This window comes from Phocoena sinus, chromosome 18 (assembly GCF_008692025.1).
Source record: "Phocoena sinus isolate mPhoSin1 chromosome 18, mPhoSin1.pri, whole genome shotgun sequence".
Lineage (NCBI taxonomy): Eukaryota > Metazoa > Chordata > Mammalia > Artiodactyla > Phocoenidae > Phocoena > Phocoena sinus.
Window position 1 is genome coordinate 11,290,899 of NC_045780.1, and position 19,939 is coordinate 11,310,837.

At 32.6% G+C, this 19,939-nt stretch overlaps 1 protein-coding gene across 7 annotated transcripts in view; it reads left to right on the forward strand.

Moving 5' to 3' along the window:
* The window catches only part of NBEA (neurobeachin), a 620,064-nt gene that overhangs the window by 240,027 nt on the left and 360,098 nt on the right, over window positions 1-19,939 (forward strand). For all 7 annotated transcript variants that reach the window (XM_032611436.1, XM_032611437.1, XM_032611439.1 and 4 more), the window contains 3 exons: window positions 3,091-3,245; window positions 5,541-5,667; window positions 19,294-19,421. In XM_032611436.1, the coding sequence (XP_032467327.1) occupies window positions 3,091-3,245; window positions 5,541-5,667; window positions 19,294-19,421 (410 nt within the window). The remainder of the gene's footprint in view (window positions 1-3,090; window positions 3,246-5,540; window positions 5,668-19,293; window positions 19,422-19,939) is intronic.

Genomic DNA, 19,939 nt, shown 5'->3' on the forward strand with positions numbered 1-19,939 from the left:
AACAATTTCGGCATAATAATCAAAGGGGAAATAGTAGTTCTAACAAATGCATAAAATTATGGATTGAAAAAGAATTGGAGAAATCAGTCAAACCAGCTTCCCACCTCTCTCACCACCACTCTTGTGACATGGTCATCCTAGCCCTTTGAACACATCAGTGTTTGGAAACTGGTGCTCATAAAAATTACTAGAGAGTCCTTTCCCATGTTGGCCCTAATCTGGTATTTGGAGATACGTGGAAATTTCATCTTGTTTCCTTGTCAAATACCTTCAGATTTTTAAAAATTGGTGTAATTTTTTCTCACGTCTTTACTATAATTTTCCAGACTCTCAGTCTTTCCTGACATGACTTGTGTTCTCGATCTACTGTGATCCTAACTGTTCTTTTATGGACATGATGCTTTTTGTCATTATTCTTGAAATATGGTGCCTAATACTATACATAGGACTTTATGAGGTCTGACGGTTACAAAGTATATCAGGATTATTGCTTCTTTGACTCTGGATACTGTTGCTGAGGTAGACCCAGATCGCATCAGCACTTTTGGGAGCCATAGCAATACTAAGGATAGCTAAAATGTTTGGACCACTTATAATATTCCAGGTAAAGTGCTAAGCATTTTATATGCAGTATATCCTTTTATCTTTGTAACAGTCTTATGAAGTACAAACTATTATGTCTTATTTTAAAGGTAAGGAGGATGGAGCTTAGAGAGATTTATTTGCTTACTACCTTAGACATATATACACTACCAAAGTAAAATAGATAGAGGTAGAATTCTAACTCAGGTCTGTTTGACATTAAAAACTGGGCTTCTAGACACTGTACTCTATTTATATCCCATGTTGTACTAACTACCAGACTGCTGAGTTTGCTGTCAGTGAAGTGTCTGGAGGCTTTCATGTCAATTGCTATTAAATCAGATGTTTTTGGAAGTTTTTTAGTAGAAAGTCATTTAATGTCGTTTGCATTTATTTACAAGCCATCATTACAGGTTGTTGAGATGAAATTATTTTTCCCTCATTCATATAACTAATTTTTCATAATACATATCTCATACCCTCAGTACTTGACAAGATGCCTGTAGTAGCCTGTTACAGAGAGCTTTTGTACAAAGTTGGTAATGATCGGTTAATCAGGAAGCTTTGGTAATATTTTTTCCTACCATCTACAAATTTGTCTCACAGCACTGTCAATCAGCCTGTGTTTCTGTATTTTATCCATAAGAATTTTAATGAGAGATTTAGGAAAAAATATTGTAGTTTTACTAATGACTTCTTTTCAAATCAAGAATTGATCATTTTCTTTTCTTTCTAGATAGGCAATGAAATAGTTTAGAAGTTTAGGGAAGACTTTTGATGATAAATCCAAAATATTAGTTTGGTTTCTTTTCTGTTGATCTTTATGTAGATCATTGTAACTAAATACCTTATCTTGGAAGCAGAGAATTATTTCACTTTAGAAAATGGTAACAGTTATTAACATTTATAAGGCATTTCATAATTGACAAAGTTCTTTTAAATACAGTCTCATTTAATTTCTCCAGGCATACGTGAAGTGGCATTTGTCTTGCCATTTTTACTGAAAAACTGAAATTTAATATCACATAGCTTGAGAGTGATTTAGTTCTCAAGCCTTAATCTTCTAACTCCATATCCTGTATTCTCCATAATGTCACACCACCTCTCAGTGAAATAAATGAAGGTGTTCGATGAGGAATGATCAATGAAGGGATTGAAAGCATAGTATGTGCTTTTGGAAATTTAATAAGATAGTTGAAAGTTCAAGGTTGAGTCTGATGAATTTGACACTATCCATTAAGGAAAAAAAAAAGTATCCAGAAAGAGATAATGAAGATTTTTGTCACGAGTAAAATTATTTAAGATTATAATTACTTTGGTCACAAAAAAGTTTTAAATATCCCTAAAATTGAAAATAATAATTCTTATAAATTTAGATTTTTTACATTGACAAAGTCATTTTTCTTTGAAAATCGTTGGTATTAAGGAAGTTTAAGCCATAGACTTATTTGACAATGAGCCATTGATATAGTTTCCTTTAAATAGAACTTTTTAATGAGAAAATTATAAAATATAAATACATTTAAAAGACCTAGTTTAGATTGGATATTTTTTACTCTCAGTCATTAGTTTTCAAGCATTATATTTGAACTTAAAATATCTCATACATCTACTTTCTAGATAAATAAGTTCAATGAGTAATGCTTGAAAGTATTTATTAAATGGAGTTGGAGGGCTGTAAACTTTGAGAAAAATGAAGCTTCACTGAAAGGAAGTAAAGATATTTATTATGTTAAAGAAATAGTTTATCTTTTAAATTGACTACTATTCACATCCATTTATTATTTAGGGTTAACACAGATGTTAAGTTCAGAAATTTTTTTTTATGAAATTCATTTAAATATGCTAACGAAACATGAGGAAATTTTCAACTTCTAAGTTCACAAACTTTAGAAGCTAAGTAGATCTTTTACCAAATGTCTGTTGTATCCTCTCAGTTCTCTTTCATTATAATACCATTCCTACTATGAAAAATAACTCAATTTTGTTCAGGAAAATAAAGTTTAATTTTATTATGCCATTTGTTGTTATTCCATATTTCTTGGCTTAATATTTAGCTTTACTATGAGGAAGCTTCAGAATTTGGCTTTCAAACGTTTTTATGACTATTTTCCACATTTAGAATATGATAGAGATAGGATGAACATTATATGTATGTATATTTTCACACACAAAAAATCCCTATATGCATATGAAAAATCTAACTTGAGCACGCATTTTTCCAGTTTTCCCAGATTCATGATTATAGACCACATGTCATCTTAAAAAAGATTTGCAAATTCTAGATTCTACATAAATGTTTGCCAAATGAATTATAATAGTTAACACACTTCACAATATATCCTTAATGTCTATATCCTTTTCACCAATTAAGTTGGGATCAGGAATTAAAAAAAAAAAAAAGGGAAAAAGAAAGAAAAGAAAATTTGATGTTGATTACATGTATCTGCCATAGCAGGATTAGAATTCATCTTAGACCTTGTGTTATTTTTCATCATTTCTTGGCAGGAGTGTCGTGGTCCCTGTTAAGAAGCCCCCTCCAGGTAGTTTAGCTGTAACCACTGTAGGAGCTGCTGCTGCTGGAAGTGGGCTGCCAACAGGCAGTACCTCTAATATATTTGCTGCTACTGGAGCTACACCAAAAAGTATGATTAATACAACAGGTATTGTCTTTATCTATTTTTGTGATACCTCATCTTTTTCTTTCTGTTTTCTGTATCTTCATTTCTTCTGATTATTTGATCTTAAAAATTAAAATACCCTGATCATTTAAGATTACCTTAACCTTTAAGAAGGTTATTCTTCATGTTATCTTTCAGAATTTATGGTTATAGGGTGTACTTTTTAGTTTGAGAACACTGTGGGTTTTGTTTTGAGTCTTCTCAAAACATGATGCCATTTACTTTCAGGGTGAACTCAATTTGCTGAAAGATATTTGGGGAGCAAAACCAAAAGATAATTTGAACACTGACATTTGATACATAAAAATTAGTAAATTGTACCAAGAATATCAAGGTATATTAAATATATTAGTGACAGAAAATAGATTTAGTGACATTTACTGGTTGAAACCTAATATGTATTTTTTACAAAGCTCCCCTGAGAACCTTGACGATATGCAAGAGCCTCAACTTGACAAAAAGTGCATGTGAATAAGAACCATTGTTTGACATTGAATTAATTTATATACTTAGATTACAATTATATCCAATTCATTGTCCAACATTTTCCTAATAATTCTAGAAACAGAAAATTCCAAATCACTACAGATTTTAAAAGCCTGCCTAAAATAACCTTTTTTTTTTTTTTTTTTTTTTAAATTTCCAGAAATGTTCCTGTTGATTATTAGCTAAATAAATCCTTACCCAAATCTTTGTGATTCCATTTTAGGTATTTATACAACGCAAGATGATCCCTGACTTTTCTTCCCTGACTATAGTAGCCTTCTCTTCTCCAAACTGTATAGCCTTGAACTTTTACATCTATTATCATTACTTAGATTATTCCCATTTTTATTAATTTCATAGCTCTTCTTTGTGCTTTCTGTATTTATCTTGTTTATCATACCACCTCAGTCTGACATATCATGAACAGCACATTTATGGGGTTGTAGTAAGTAGAATGTACTCTATCAAGCATATTTATGTTAGTAAATAAAAATCATTAATGGAATTGTGTTAAAGAACAAAACATCTTTGATTTATGTATAGATATATATACAAATATTTATATCTGACTTATCTGAAAACTTTATATAAAGTTTTTTCTATCCAGTTTACAGTCTTACTCCTTATACTCATTCTGCTTTCTAGAAAAAGGAATAAAAATCTTTTCCTTTTACCAAAATGTATACTCAGAAAAGTTTTTAAAAGATTTTTTAGATGTATACTCAGAAAAGTGTTTAAAAGATTTTAAAAATATACCAATGTAGTAGAAAGAAAAAATCTACATTTGGTGTTTATTGACTAAATCCTTACTCTTTAAGAGATAAGTAAATAAAAAAGCAAGTCATCTCTTTTTTATCTTTATTTGAAACAAGGTATGATATTTTCCTTTAATTCCTATTCTATGAATTAATAATAGATATGGGAAATGATGGTAGCTAGAAGTCCAGTGATAGTATAAAGCATATACTACAATAAAAAAATGTAAGTAATGAACATCCTCCTTAGAAATACATATATACAGATACACAAACACACACACAAAGAAATTGAGGGCCAACATCTAAACTGGACCCAAGACTCATTTAGATTTTGACATATACATGCTGTGTAAGTGTTGTGAAAATCCCAGTTTTATGGGAATTAGTGTTAGATAAGATAAAGATAAGATAATATTTAGGAACACTAGATGTCCCTCAACTCCACTGCTATTTAATATACTTACATGATGTTAATATAGGAAAATCTGTTCTAAAATGGCGTCTTCATATCGTTGAGGAGAACTCATTATTTTAAAATCGGGTACAAATCTTATACTCATTATAGCCCTTCTTAAGCAATCATTTTATCAAAATAAGCACTGATACTGCAGTGCCACAAGTTTATGTTGAGATAGTTTATTGCAAATTATATCTTATATGATGAAAACTAAAAATATAACAATATAGCAATAAAAACATAAATTTTTCACATCTAAATTTGCATTGTTTTATCAGCCTCATTTTATCTAAAATTATTTTCATTTGTTGATGTCTTTTATTTATATCCCATTTGTAATATGTAGTTTTGTTTAGAGTAACATAAGTAAATAAACTGGATTTTAATGCAATAGCTATTTTTAATAATTATGAAGAGTTATTAGTGTACCGATGGCCAAATGATTTTTTAATGGCCAAATTCTATTTTGAAATTCAGATGAATATTTTTTTCAAACTCAGATAGTAATGATGTAATGAAAATTATTTTGTTAAATGAATTTATACTTAAGGCTAAAAATTACTATTTTGGGAACAGGTGCCGTGGATTCGGGGTCCTCTTCTTCTTCCTCCTCTTCTAGTTTTGTGAATGGTGCTACCAGCAAAAACCTTCCAGCTGTACAAACTGTTGCTCCAATGCCAGAAGATTCGGCTGAAAATATGAGGTATACATAACTATTTGTTTTTTTACTCCTTTTACTCCCTTCCTCTCACCTCAAAAATAGTGAAACAGTATACATTAAATACAAAGATATAGTTAAGGATTCTTAAGAATGTTTAATTACGTATTTTGTGATTATATCTCATAATTGCAATGTTTTGATATTTTTAGATAGTTATGCATTATATAAAAATCATTTATTATATTTCAGTCTAAACTGAGAGATCTTGAATGGTTTTCATGATCTGACTTGCCTGAGTTTATAATCCATTGTCATATCGCACATTACTGTTTCCTGTAAGGTAGAAACATGCAAACGTGGCACCGTGATGAAATTGGACATCTTTGGGGTGGTGAGTTTAAAATATAGACTTTCAAAATAAATCTGCAGAGTTATATATAACATATATAATTGGAAGTTGAATCACCAAACATTATCTTTTCTATCGCGATTAATAGATACAAATGATCTGCAGTAGCATGTCAGAGAGAATTCCTAGAAGAGTTTGACCAAAATGCTTGGAGTTAAATTGCACATATACATACACACAGTATGTGTGTGTATTCACATTTTTAATTGAAGTGTAAAAGCTCAATGAAAGAACGATGTTATATTACTATCACTCAAGGCAAGAAATAGAACGTTACAGGTACCACAAAGCCCCCACCTTTTGTTCCTTTTTTTGCCACTATTCTTGCTCCTCTTCACATTCATCACTCTGACTTCATACTAGATTAGTTTTGTCTTTTTTGAATTTTATATGAGTGGAGTTGCACGGTATGTATTCTTTTTGTCTCTGGCTACTTTTTCTCAACATTATGTTTATGAGATTTATCTGTATTGCCTGTAGCAATAGTTTTGTTCATGTTCATTCCTTAGTGGTTGTGTACTACAATTTATTAATCTATTTTATTGATGATGGGCATTTGGAATTTTCCAGTTTGGGACTATTGCAAATAATGCTGCTTTTTCACATAACAGTGCTGCTTGTACGTTACTCTTGGGTATACTACACATTTGTATGCATATGTGTTGGGTAAATAACTGAATTGAACTGCTGATTCATAGTGTTTGTGTATGTTCAGTTTTACTAGATAATGCCAAATGTTTTCCAAAGTGGTTAATGCAAGTTTACTAACTCACTAGCAGCGTATGAGAGTGCCTACTTTTTTATATCTTTAAGAATACTTAGTATTGTCACATTTACATTTTAGCCATTTTGGTAGAAGTATAGTGGTATTTCATTGTATTTTTAGTTTGTATTTTCCTGATAGTTAACAAGGTCGAGCACCTTCTTATATATTTATTGGTCTTTTGGTTTTCCTCTTTTGTGATTTCCCTGTTGGAATCTCTTACTCACTTTAAAACGTTGAGTTGTTTGTCTTCTTAATTTGTAAAGTCTTTTCTCTTTATGCATTTTGAAAATGAGCCCTTTGATGATTATATATTGTATATATATCTTCTCCCATTCTGTGGCTTTTCTTATTATCTATGTGATATGTTTTGATCAACACAAGTTGTAAATTTTAATGAAACTCAATTTATCGAGTTTTTGTTTTTCAGTGCTTTTTGTGTTATAGGTGAAATCTTTGCCTACATTTTCCCCATCTCATCCTCTGGCTGCTTTATTTGTGCTTTTTATATTTAGATACATAGTTCATCTGGAATTGAGTTTTGTGAATTTTATGACGTAGGAGTACTATGGATGTCAAGATGACCCAGTGCCATTTATTTGAGAAACTCTCCTGTCTCCCATGCTCTGCCACTTTTGTCACAAATCAAGTGTTCCTGTATACTGGATTCTGCTTTGGCACTCGATTCTACCCAATTTGTCTGTTTGTCTATCCTTGTGACATACTGTCATAATTAGCTTTAGGTTTAATAAGGATCAGTATCTGGATAAGTAATGTCTTCCCATCCTGTCCTTTTTTTTTTTCCAAGGAAGCCTAAGCTATTCTTGATGCTTTGCATTTCCATTTAAATTTTAGAATCAGTTTATCAGTATCCATATTGAAAACAACTTGCTGGGATTTTAGCAAGGAATGGAATTTATAGATCTGTTGCAACTGGAGTTATATTTCATCTATAGATCTCTTTCAATATTGTGACTTCCAAACTATGAACAGCTTCTATTCCTTCCATTTCTTTAGTTTTTAAAAAAATTTTTTCCAGTAATGATTGTTAGATTTTTATGTAGAAGTCTTATATGTTTCTTATATGATATATTCTTATAATTTAAGTATTTTGTGTTTGTATCTTCGTTTCTCTAGTTTCCAAAATAAATTTATTGAGATCATTTGTTTATGTTGTTTAAGCTCAATTTAAAAATACTCAATTTGAGTGTACATTTTAACGAGTTTTGAACAGTTTATATGCCCATACAACCGCTACCACAATGAGGATGTAGAATATATTTATCACTCTATATAGTTCCCTGTGCCCCATTTATAATTGACTCCATCCTTCCCCAGGCAAGCATTTATATGCTTTTTAATATCATAATTTAAATTTGTCTTTTCTAGGATTTCACATAGATGGAGTCATATAGAATACACTTACTTTCTTGTACCTACCTTCTTTCACTCAGATTTTGAGATTCATTCATTTCTTTTTGTTTATGAGTAGTCCATTCCTTTTTTTTTCTGTGGAATGCAGGCCTCTCACTCTTGTGGCCTCTCCTGTTGGGGAGCACAGGCTCCGGACGCGCAGGCTCAGTGGCCATGGCTCATGAGCCCAGCCGCTCCGTGGCATGTGGGATCTTCCTGGACCGGGGCACGAACCCGTGTCCCCTGCATCGGCAGGCGGACTCTCAACCACTGAGCCACCAGGGAAGCCCAGTCCATTCCTTTTTATTCTTGAGTATTATTCTGTTATATGGCTATCCCACTATTTATTTATCTCCTCACTTGTTGATAGACATCTGGGTTTTTTCCAGATTGGGGCTATTATAAATAAAGATTCTGTGGACATTTGAATACAACTGTATTGTAGACATATGATCTTGGGTAAATAGGAGTAAAACAACTGGTTGAATAGGAAGTATAGGCTTATCTTTATAAGAAACTACTGAGCTGTTTTGCAAAGCAGTTGTATCATTTTATATTCCTTTCAACAATGTGTAAACGTTCCATTTGTTCCATATTTTTGTCAACACTTGGCATTCTCAGTCTTTTTAAGACTTTATAATTTAAGACTTTTCTGGGTAATCATATCTCATTTGGATTTATTTTCCATTTTCCTAATGATTAAAGATGATGAGTTTTTTTTTCTGATATGTTAATGGACCGTTGAAATCTTTTGCTATTTTTTTAAAAAGTAGGGTTGTTTTCTTGTGAAATGTCACCATTCTTTATGTATTCTGATTATATGTCCTGTGTCAGATATTCCATTCTGTGGCTTATATTTTCATTTTGTTAAAATTATTTAGAACAGGAAGTTTCTAATTTTCACCAAGTCCATCGTTTCAAAAAATCTTTTCTTTTATGGTTTGTGCCTTTGTATCTTAAGAAATCTTTACCTAGCCGAAAGTCATGAAGATATTCTCATATATTTTCTTCTAAAAGTTTTGTAGTTTTAGATTTTATGATTAGGTCTATGATCCATTTTCACTTAATTTTTGTGTGTGTGTGGTGAGGTAAAGTTTCAGTTTTGTTTTTATCCATATGTATATCAGTGTTTCAGCACCACTGAATTACCTTGGCACATTGGTATAAAATCAATTGGCTGTCTATGTGTGAACCTATTGCTGGACTCCATACTACTTCATGATCTATATGGCTGTCCTTATGCCAGTACCCCACTTTATTACTATAGCTTATAGAATATCCTGAAATCAGGTAGTATAAGTCCTCTAACTCTGTTCTTTTGACCGTTGCTTTGACTTTTCTAGATTGTTTGCATTTTCTTATATGTTTTAGAATGGGCTTGCCAATTTCTAAAAAAAAAAATCCTGTTGAAATGTTAATTAGGATTGTGTTGAATATTTATTTAAATTTAGGGAGAATTGATATCTTAATAATATTGAGCCTTCTAATCTACAAACATTGTCTATAACTCCATTCATTGAGGTTTTTAATTTCTCTAGCAACTTATTATAGCTTTCATTGTAAAGGTCTTGTACTTAGTTTTGTCTTTTTTTTTTATTAGTTTTTCATGTCTTTGATGATATTCTAAATTAAAATTTTTACTTTAAATTTCCAGTTTTGAGTTAGAAGCCAAACAAAAAAGGATAAATACTATATGTTTCCATTTATATAACATGATAGAAAATGCAAGTAAATTTTCTTAACAGAGAGCAAATTGATGATTGTCTTGTTAATTATATCTCAATAGGACTGAAAACAAAAAAGAAAGAAGATTTTGTGTGTTGGTAGTATATAGAAAGAGAACTGACTTTTGTACACTGATTTTACGTCTTGCAATTTTGCTTAATCCACTTAAATTTAGTAGTCTTTGTTAGATTGTTTAGACTTTTCTCAACTCAATATTATCTGTAATTTCCTTATTATTTTCTGTGTGAAAGATGATGTCACTTGTAGCTTTAGTGTTATTTATTCTTGTAGCTTTGAGATTTCACCAGTGGAGCCATCTCTGCCTGGAATATTTTTTTTACTGGAGAGGTTTTACAAATTAAATTCTTTCATTGGATAAGTGACTATTCAGATTTTCTGTTTTCTTTTTGCATCTGTGTTGGTCATTTGTGACTTCTAGGAATTTAGTCATTTTATCTAAGTTATTGGATTATTGCCATAAAGTCTTCCATAATTTTATTATTATATTATTATTTTAAAACACTTGTAGGATCTCTAATGATGTTTCCTCTTTCATTCCTGATTTTGTAATTTATGCCTTTTCTCATTTTAGCATTATTAGAGTACCTATTGACTTTTCAATATTATAATTTTCCCCCCAGAAATTAGACATTAAATTCATTAATTTCTTTTCTGTCTCTATTACATCAAATTCCACTCTTTTTATTTCCTTTTAGTTATTTCAGGTTTACTTACTTTTCTCTTTCTATATTTTTAGGGTGGAAACTTAGATCAGGAGTCTATAAACTACAGCCCAGGGACCAAATCTTCCTGCCATCATAAACTTTATATATAAACTTTGTGTAAATAAACTTTTATTGGAATACAGTCACATCATTTGTTTATATATTGCCTGTGACTGCTTTCACATTACAATGGCAGAGTTAAGTAGTTGCAACAGAGATAGTATGCCCTAAAATCTTAAAATATTTAGTATCTTACCCTTTACAGAAAACATTTGCCAATCCCTTGCTTAGATCTTTGATTTTAGATTTCTTCTTTTCTATTACGAGCATTTAAAGCCATAACTTTTCCACTAAGCACAGTTTTAGCTGTATTTCAGAAATTTAATGTTGTTTTAATTTTCATACAGTATTTTTTCTAAGTTTCTCTGTGATTTCTTCTTTGACTTCTAAGTGTTTCAGAGGTGACTTTGGAGATTGACCTTTCTCAGTATAATGCCATGAGGTCCATCCAAGTGTGTGTGTATTAATGGGTCCTTTTGTATTTCTGAGTATTATTTCATGGTATGGATGTATGACAGTTTGTTTAACCATTCACCCACTAAAAGACATTCGGGTTCTTTCCATTTTTGGCTAGTACCAAAAAAGCTACAATAAACATTTGTTTTTATGTGAACGTACATTTTCATTTCTCTGGGATAAGTGCCCAGAGTGAGATTACTGGGCTAATATGGTAAGTACCTATTTAGTGTTATAAAAAACTCCCACCAGCAATGTATGAATAGTCCAGTTTCTCTTCATTTTCACCAGCATTCGGCATTGTCTTTTTTTTTTTTTTTAAGGCCATTCTGGTACGTATGTAGTGATATCTCATTGTGGTCTTCATTTGTATTTTCCTAATGGATGATTCTGAACATCTTTTTGTGTGCTTATTTTCCATTAGTGTGTTCTCTTCAGCAAAATGTCTGTTTATATCTTCTGCCCATTTTATAATTAGATTGCTTTTTCACTTTTGAGCCTTAAGAATTCAGTATTCTAAGTACAAGTCCTTTTTCAAAATTGTTGTTTCCAAGTATTTGCTCCCAGACTGTCGCTCGTGTGTTTCGTCCTCTTAATAAAGTTTTTGGCAGAGGAAACTTTGCATTTTTATTGTAGTCTAGCTTATGATGTCATGTCTAAGAACTCTTCACCTCACCTTAAGTACTGAAGATTTTCTCCTGTGTCTTCTATAAAGTTCTGTGGTTTTAAGTAGTAGTTTTAGTTTTAAGTCGGGGTCCCATTTTGAGCTAATTTATGTGTAAGGTGTGAGGTTTATGTCCAGGTTTATATTTTTTCCTGTGAATGTCCATTTGTTGCAGCACCATTTGTTCGAAAGACCATTCTTCCTCATGAAGCATTTTTAAGACCTTTTAAGGCAGATCTAGGGTGGCCTTTATTCTTGGGCTAATTTTGCCACTTAGAAAGTGTGCTGAATTTCTCCTGAATGCTCAGTATATCTAAGGAGGTCCCTCCTTTTCGGCCAGAGGGAACGCAGACAATTCTAGACCTGTGTGAGATGTAGAAGATGCCTGTTATGACTCCTCCATAATTGTTCTTTCTTCAGAAGTTGTTCTACTCCAACCTTGGGAGCTTTCAGGCATCCCATACCTAGATTGTTACTCAGCCAAAGATTACTGTGCTCTCCATACACCTTCCTCTTGCATACTATGCCCTCCAAATTCTATTCACCTTTGCCTCCTTGAACTACAGTTTTAATCTTGTCAACTGAGAAAGGTTGCTGGATTCTGTATCTGCCCTAATATGGGAAATACCTCCATGTAGGAAATCTGGGTGCTGGTGGGACTCACCTCGTTTGTTTCTCTTTCCTCAGGATTTTGTACCCCACATTTTGTATGAAAATAGTTGTTCTCCGCATTTTGTAATATTTTCTAGTTGTTAGCATGGGAGGTAATTGTAGACCATCTTAACCCCTTCAAGGTGAAAAGTAGAATTTGATACTTACGTTTCCTAATTTATCTATAATTCTTTCTAACTAAGCATGTATGGACAGTCATTTGATCCATGAATGTTGGCAGTTTTATCCCCCATTATACAAATACTTACACCTTTTTATTTCTTTTTCCTGACTTATCGTATCACCTAGTATCTCCAATACAGTTTTCTATAGAAGTGGTTAGAAAAGGCATTCTTGTCTTCATCTCAAATGAAAAGCTTTGAACATTTCATCATTAATTATGATGTCTCCCGTCTATTTAATAAAGATACTTTTTATCAAATTTAAGAATTCTCTTGTGTTTATAATTAACCAAGTTACCATCATTATGGGTATAGAATTTTATCTCTAAAGAGGGTAAGTCATGGAGATGACCATGTGGTTTTCCTCCTTTTTCTGCTAACATGGTCTATGATATTGACTTTTAATTTTAAAAATGCTAAACAAACCTTAAATTCCTGAAAGAAATCCAATTTCTTTGTGATGTAAAATCTGTTTTACCTTTTGAAGAGCTTATGTAAGATTGGTATTTTTTATTTGTTTTTCTTTGTTTTCTAAAATATTTGGTAGAGTTCACAAGCAAAGACATCTGATCCTAGATTTACTTTTTGGGGAAAGTTTTTAAGTTAAAATGTTACAAGTATCCCCAGATTTTCAGTTTTTGTCCTGTGTAAGTTTTGGTAGATTCTGTTGGCATAATGTAGTTCATAATATTCTCTTATTATTATTTTAACATTCATATAATCTGTAAGAAAATCCCTCCTTTTTATTCTTTTTTAAAAAATAAATTTATTTATTTTATTTATTTATTTTTGGCTGCATTGGGTCTTCATTGCTACATGTGGGCTTTCCCTAGTTGCAGCGAGCGGGGGCTACTCTTCGTTGCAGTGCATGTGCTTCTCATTGCAGTGACTTCTCTTGTTGAGGAGCATGGGCTCTAGGCACACAGGCTTCAGTAGTTGTGGCTCACGGGCTCAGTAGTTGTGGCTCACGGGCTTCAAAGTGCAGGCTTAGTAGTTGTGGCGCATGGGCTTAGTTGCTCCACAGCACGTGGTATCTTCCCGGACCAGGGCTCGAGCCCGTGTCCCCTGCATTGGCAGGCAGATTCTTAACCACTGTGCCACCAGGGAAGCCCCCTCCTTTTTATTCTTGATGCTTATTATGAGCTTGTTTCTGCTTTCCTTCCTTGCTTCCAAGTCTTGGCAGTGATTAATCAATTTTATTCATATTGCCATTAAGAAACATTCACTAGAGAGAAGTAAGAAGAAACTGTTAGGTTGAAGTTTATACCTTATTATCTTTTCCTTAGTGCAGTGGATCTTAAACATCAGTATGCAACAGAGTTACATGGGAGGCCTGTTAAAACACATTGCTGAGCCAATACGTAGTTCTAGTTCAAGACTGAAGGCCTGAGAATCAGGAAAGTTGATGGTATAAGTTCCAGTATGGAGGCTGGGAGGCTCAAGACCCCAGAAGAGCTGATGTTTCAGTTGAGTCTGAAGGCCAGCAAAGACCAACTATCAAGTAGAAGGGGTTTTCTCTTATCTAGCCTTTTGTTCTATTCACATCTTCAGTTGAATGGATGAACACACACACATTAGGGAGGAAGGTCTGCTTTATTCAGTCTACCCATTCAAATTGTAATCTCATCCAGAAACACCCTAACAGACACACCCAGAATAATATTTAATCAAATTTTGGGGCACCCTGTGGTCCAGTCAAGTTGACACATAAAATTAACCATTACATGAAGTGATCTTGGTGTGCTGGCTCTAAGAATACACTTTGAGAAATAGTGTTTTAAGTGATCATCTTCTACATTGCAGCATTAATTCCTGATTTATATAAGTCCTCTTCCCAGACAATGTATGGATCTCAGTGTAGCTTAACTTCATCTACTCCAAATTTGGCAAACACACTTATACATATGTGTATGCATGTGTGTGTGTATGTGTGTGTGTGTGTGTGTGCACATAAAATTGTAAATGCAAGGGCTTCCCTGGTGGTGCAGTGGTTGAGAGTCCGCCTGCCAATGCGGGGGACACGGGTTCGTGTCCCGGTCTGGGAAGATCCCACATGCTGCGGAGCGGCTGGGCCCGTGAGCCATGGCCGCTGGGCCTGCATGTCCACAGCCTGTGCTCCGCAGTGGGAGAGGCCACAACAGTGAGAGGCCCGCGTACTGAAAAAGAACAATTGTAAATGCAACAAGAGAATATAATTACTATTTTATTGGTCAACATATTTAGATTTATCCAAATTTTTATCATTTACTTTTGCTCATCATTCCTTTTTGAATATCTGACTTACATGTGCTATCATTTTCTTTCTTCTTAAAGAACACCCCCTTTAGTATTTCATTTAGTGCAGGCCTGACACTCCTGAATTCCCTCACTTCTTATTTAACTAAATATCTTTGAAATTCATCTCTATTTTTGAGGAATATTTTGAACCAAAGTAGAGTCTAGGTTGGAAGCTATTTCCTTTTAATGCTTTAAAGATATTAATGGGAAATTCTTAGCCATTACCTCTTCTAATATTGCTTCAGAATCATTCTGTTCTTTCTCTGGAATTTGAATTACACATACATTAGATATTTTCTGTATTTCTCATCTATCTATCTATTTCTCTCTCTCCATTATTCTAGTATTTCTTTTTAACCTTAGTCCACTTTACTACTTCTCTTTTTAACTGTTTCTAATCTTCTGCATTCTTACTTTTAATTTTTGTGTAAGTACTAGAATTTCCATTTGATTTTTTATGGGCTAATATTCTCTTCCAGTTTCCTATAGTGTCTTTAATTTTCATGTATGTGTATATATATGATAATAGTTGCAGCCATGGATTTTTATGTATTTTTTTCTAATGGATTATTTATAGTTTTATTCCTACAAATTACTTAGAATCTGTAAACCTCTCTAAATGAGATTTCCTTAATATAGGTAAAACCAATATATGATTGTGTTTTTTAAACTAAACTCTTGTGTTTTAAGTCATATTGTTTTAATCCAGGCACTAGAGCTGAAGAAATTCATCTAAAGCATTATTATATCCTTTGAATGTTTAGTTTTCCTATCATTGGTCATTTTGTTAGAGTGGTTGATAAATTTCCCAAGTTGCAACCATAATTGTGTTCATGGAAATCAGTAATTCTCTTTCTTAAAAAAATTTGTACTTACTATCAAGAAAAATAGCCAAAGTCAAAATAGCATCATAAGCATAGTTAGTGTGACTGAAGAGAATGAAAAAGAATAAAGTGAGGAGAGAGGAATGAGTAGCTTAAGAGAATGCATTTCAGCCTAGAGTTGACAAACTCTATATTTAGGTCCCAAGAATGTTCTAAAATATTAAGAAGTTATAAACAGATTATTAAGATTATAACCCTCACACTAGACTATGTAGGGCAAATTCCCCATCAAGTCTACATTTGTATTATTTCTCTGCACAAAATGTCTTAGACTAAGTGAATGTTTTTTGAATAAATGAAAACTTCCAAATGAAAAATTAGTACTTGGTGTTTTCCCTAAATTAAGTAGAATACGCTAGTTGTTTTAGAAAATAATTTGCCAAAGGACCTTGTTTTATTTCTGGTAGCTATAGGTTCCTTCCGCTTTTAAAATGAAAATTACATTCAAAAGAAAGAATTATTTATTTTTATAAGCTATAAAGTCAAAGAGTTCTCCCTTATTAAGATTTTAAAGAATTTTTAACATGTTAGCAGATACATTTTTCATGTGCCTTGGGATTGGGAAAAAATAGTTTTACACTGTGTATTTATCTGAGATGATAATTGAAATAACAATATAGACACAATATATCTTTAAAAAATTTTTTTTTTAGTAATTGGTGGTTATCTGCCAGGTGATAGAGGAGGGAGGGTATAAAGCTAAAATTTATATTTATATCATTTCCTTTGAGAATTTAAATTGTGTAAGAATGAAGATAACATACTTTACACATTGTTTACTTTAAAACACATTATGACGAATCTATATGTCCATTTTCTTCACTATGAAAAAGTGATGATGCAACTTTTCCACTTAGAATATTTTGTTTTTGCTTGATAGAGAAATCTGGCAGTATTATTTGATAATAATCTCCTGTATTTAAAACCTTTAATCTCTTGCTGGGTAAAATGTTACATTTTTTTGCCCTTTATTAGAATATTTAAATTATGGTTGCAGAATGATTTATAAAAGCATCATTTAATGTTCTGTTAACATTTTGTAAGAAAATAACTGCAAAAAGTCTTATTATAGGGATTCACTCACTGAGAAATATCTTTTTGTCCATTACCCTTAAGTAAAGGTAATTAGTACACATTTACATACACACATGTAATTAGTTGTGTAGATTAATCAGTTTCTATTTGATGTTTAATTTAATCACCAAGAACAGTACTTTTGCAATTCTGAAGCCTCTAAATTATTATACAGAAACCTGTAAAATATGCAAAAAAAATCTTAAACTAGGGAAAATGTTTCTGACTTCAATTAGATAGTAGTATATTATGATCCAATAGTATAACTCTGATGTGAACCTCTATAAATCTAGAATTTTTCTAAAGTAATTTTACTCAGTCTTAAGTAAAAATAAATATTCATGCTTCACTCAGAATTCAGGTGCAAAAGCAGTAGTAATTATATCTAGATTTTTCTCCTCTTCCTAGGTTCTCTTTTACCATTCTTACTTACCTTTCCTTGGTAGAGAGGATTACTTTAGCTGAGAAGCTTCATCAGACATGATCCTGGAGATTAGAAAGAATGAATGAAATAATGGATCTAAAAAAGAAGTTCTGTCTATATTCTCTAAAATTCAGAGCTAACTCATTATTAAGATGATTATTCTGTGACTTCAGGTAGTCCTTCCTTTCCTAGCTGTTTTATTACAACTTAATAATAGTAAGTACTTTCATTGAAACAGTTTTTCTCAAAACGTGTTTCCTGGATAAGCAGTATCAGGCCACCTGAGAATCTTTTAGAAGTGCAAACTGTGTCGGTACACCCAAACCTGCTGAACCTCTAAGGCTGGGGCCCTAGCAGTTTGGGTTTAAACAGGGCTTGCAGGTGATTCCAACCTACACCAAAGATTGAGAACCACTGCCTTAATGTAGGTGTTTGCTCCAGGAGTAATAGAGTAGGGGAGAATATTGAAAACTCTTTGTCTTCGGCAAGTCTGCAAAGCCCCACCCAGGTCCTTTTTTCTTGCTTAAAGTTGTTCCTCCAGAATATTCTCTTTAAGTGTTTGTGGAAGTTACTAAACCTGAGTTTCCTCTGAGTTCTTCTTTCTCTAAAGCTGTTGACCCAAATAAGAGGAAGTAAACTTAAATTGAAGTGTGAATGATGAGGCTTTGTGTACTCAAAGGATTCAGATCATGCTCTTTCCAAGTTAGGAAAGAGTATCCTAGATTATTCCCTAATCCCTCGCTATTCACTTAAAAAAAGATGGAATAGTTCAGTTTTAAATATTAATAATACATTGCAAATTATTCTGTGATTAATTACCTTTTTGTCATTTATGTTTTCCTCATACATAACAAAAATGTTGCTTAGCATTGTGGCAGAACTTTTATTACTGTAAAGTATTGTTTAATTCCTTACTGTACATGTCTTCTGTGTAGAAGAATATGTGCTCATCTAAGATTATTATATTGATTTCGTTTTGGTTCAAATATATCAGAGTCACATTTTGTAAGATTAAATACAGGTGTGTTCTATTCAAAGTAGCAGTTACAAGAGCTATCATTGTTGACCTCCCACTATGTGCCACGCACTTTTCTATGCACTTTACATGCCTTAGCTCATTAACCTTCACCTGGTAGGTTCTGTTACCATCTTCATTTTGCAGACATAGGAAGTCTAATGTCCCAAGGTCACCTAGGTAGCATATGATGGAGCCAGCATTCCAGTTCAAGCAGTCTTACTCTAAAGCACTTACTTGTAAGAGAGACAGTTGGATGTTACCAAAGTATTTATTTGATCAGAATTATTTTCTTTATCTGTGTTTTTACTTTTACATATCTTGCTCAAGGTACTTTCAAGAATGTCAGATAGTGCTTATATAAAGTCATATAACTTGAAATTTAATAGCCAGCAATATAAATAATGAATGATACAATGATTGGTAAATAAAAAGTAAGTGGGCTTATGAAATAGAAAACGCCTACTTTGGCAAAGCAATTCACCTGTATCATACTGAATTCAGTTATCCCCTTATTTATCCTGCTTTTCAGGAAATTTTCAGGGAACTCTTGAGAACAAGAGCTCATTCTTTGTAACTTTCACAGTGACCCGTGTAGTAGGTATTCGAAACAGCTTTCTTTGGTGGAAAGAAGGATAGACAAAGAAGCCATACAGGAACTTCTTTTCTTGAAGCTCCTAGAGTTATGGACAGAATCTGTGGCCCTTGTGGGTGACAGGATCCTGATTCCTTTTCACAGTATAATCATTCTGATTTAGCAACAGGCTTTTGAGTAGCCTTATGACTGATGTGAAACTCTACAGTGTCCCTTCTACATGAAGCTGTTATTATTCAGTGGGTTAGAATTGGACTTTTATAATTTTAAAGGTTTTAATTTAGAAGTAAAGTTTATTTGACTTTTTATATTGAACCATATTTACTAGTCTTTATGTCTTAATTTCAACAGCATCACTGCAAAACTTGAAAGAGCTTTAGAAAAAGTTGCTCCTCTTCTTCGTGAAATTTTTGTAGACTTTGCCCCATTCCTATCTCGTACACTTCTTGGCAGTCATGGACAAGAGCTATTGATAGAAGGTATGATTTCTCTCTCTATTCTAATTATTTTAGTTTCCTATAATGTATCTATTAATCATGGCATAACTTGTGCTACTAGAGGAATATTTATTGACAGCAGAATATAAAGACATTGCTTCCACAAATTCTAGTAAGATATTCATGTATGCGTTCTCCTTATTCATTAAAAAAAAAAAGTAGCATGTTTGCACAGTCAATGCTAATAACAGAATGAAGAACTTTGAAAAAGTGTTGGAATGGGAGGCTCTGGCCCTTATAATCCCAATCTGTTAGGGCTGCTGTATATCCTTCATTAGGGTGGCATGTTTACTAAGCAATGATCTCTAATATCCCCTTCTAACTCTTAAAGTGATGCTTCAAGTGACTTTTCTTATTCACACATACCATGTGTAATATGAGAATCCTTAACTGAGAAAATGTAAAGAAATACTTAACTGGGAATTGATGAAGCTGTTATCTACTCGTCAGCAGCTTAAATGGAGTGAGAAGGCAAAGAAGATAATTAACTGTTGGGAAGA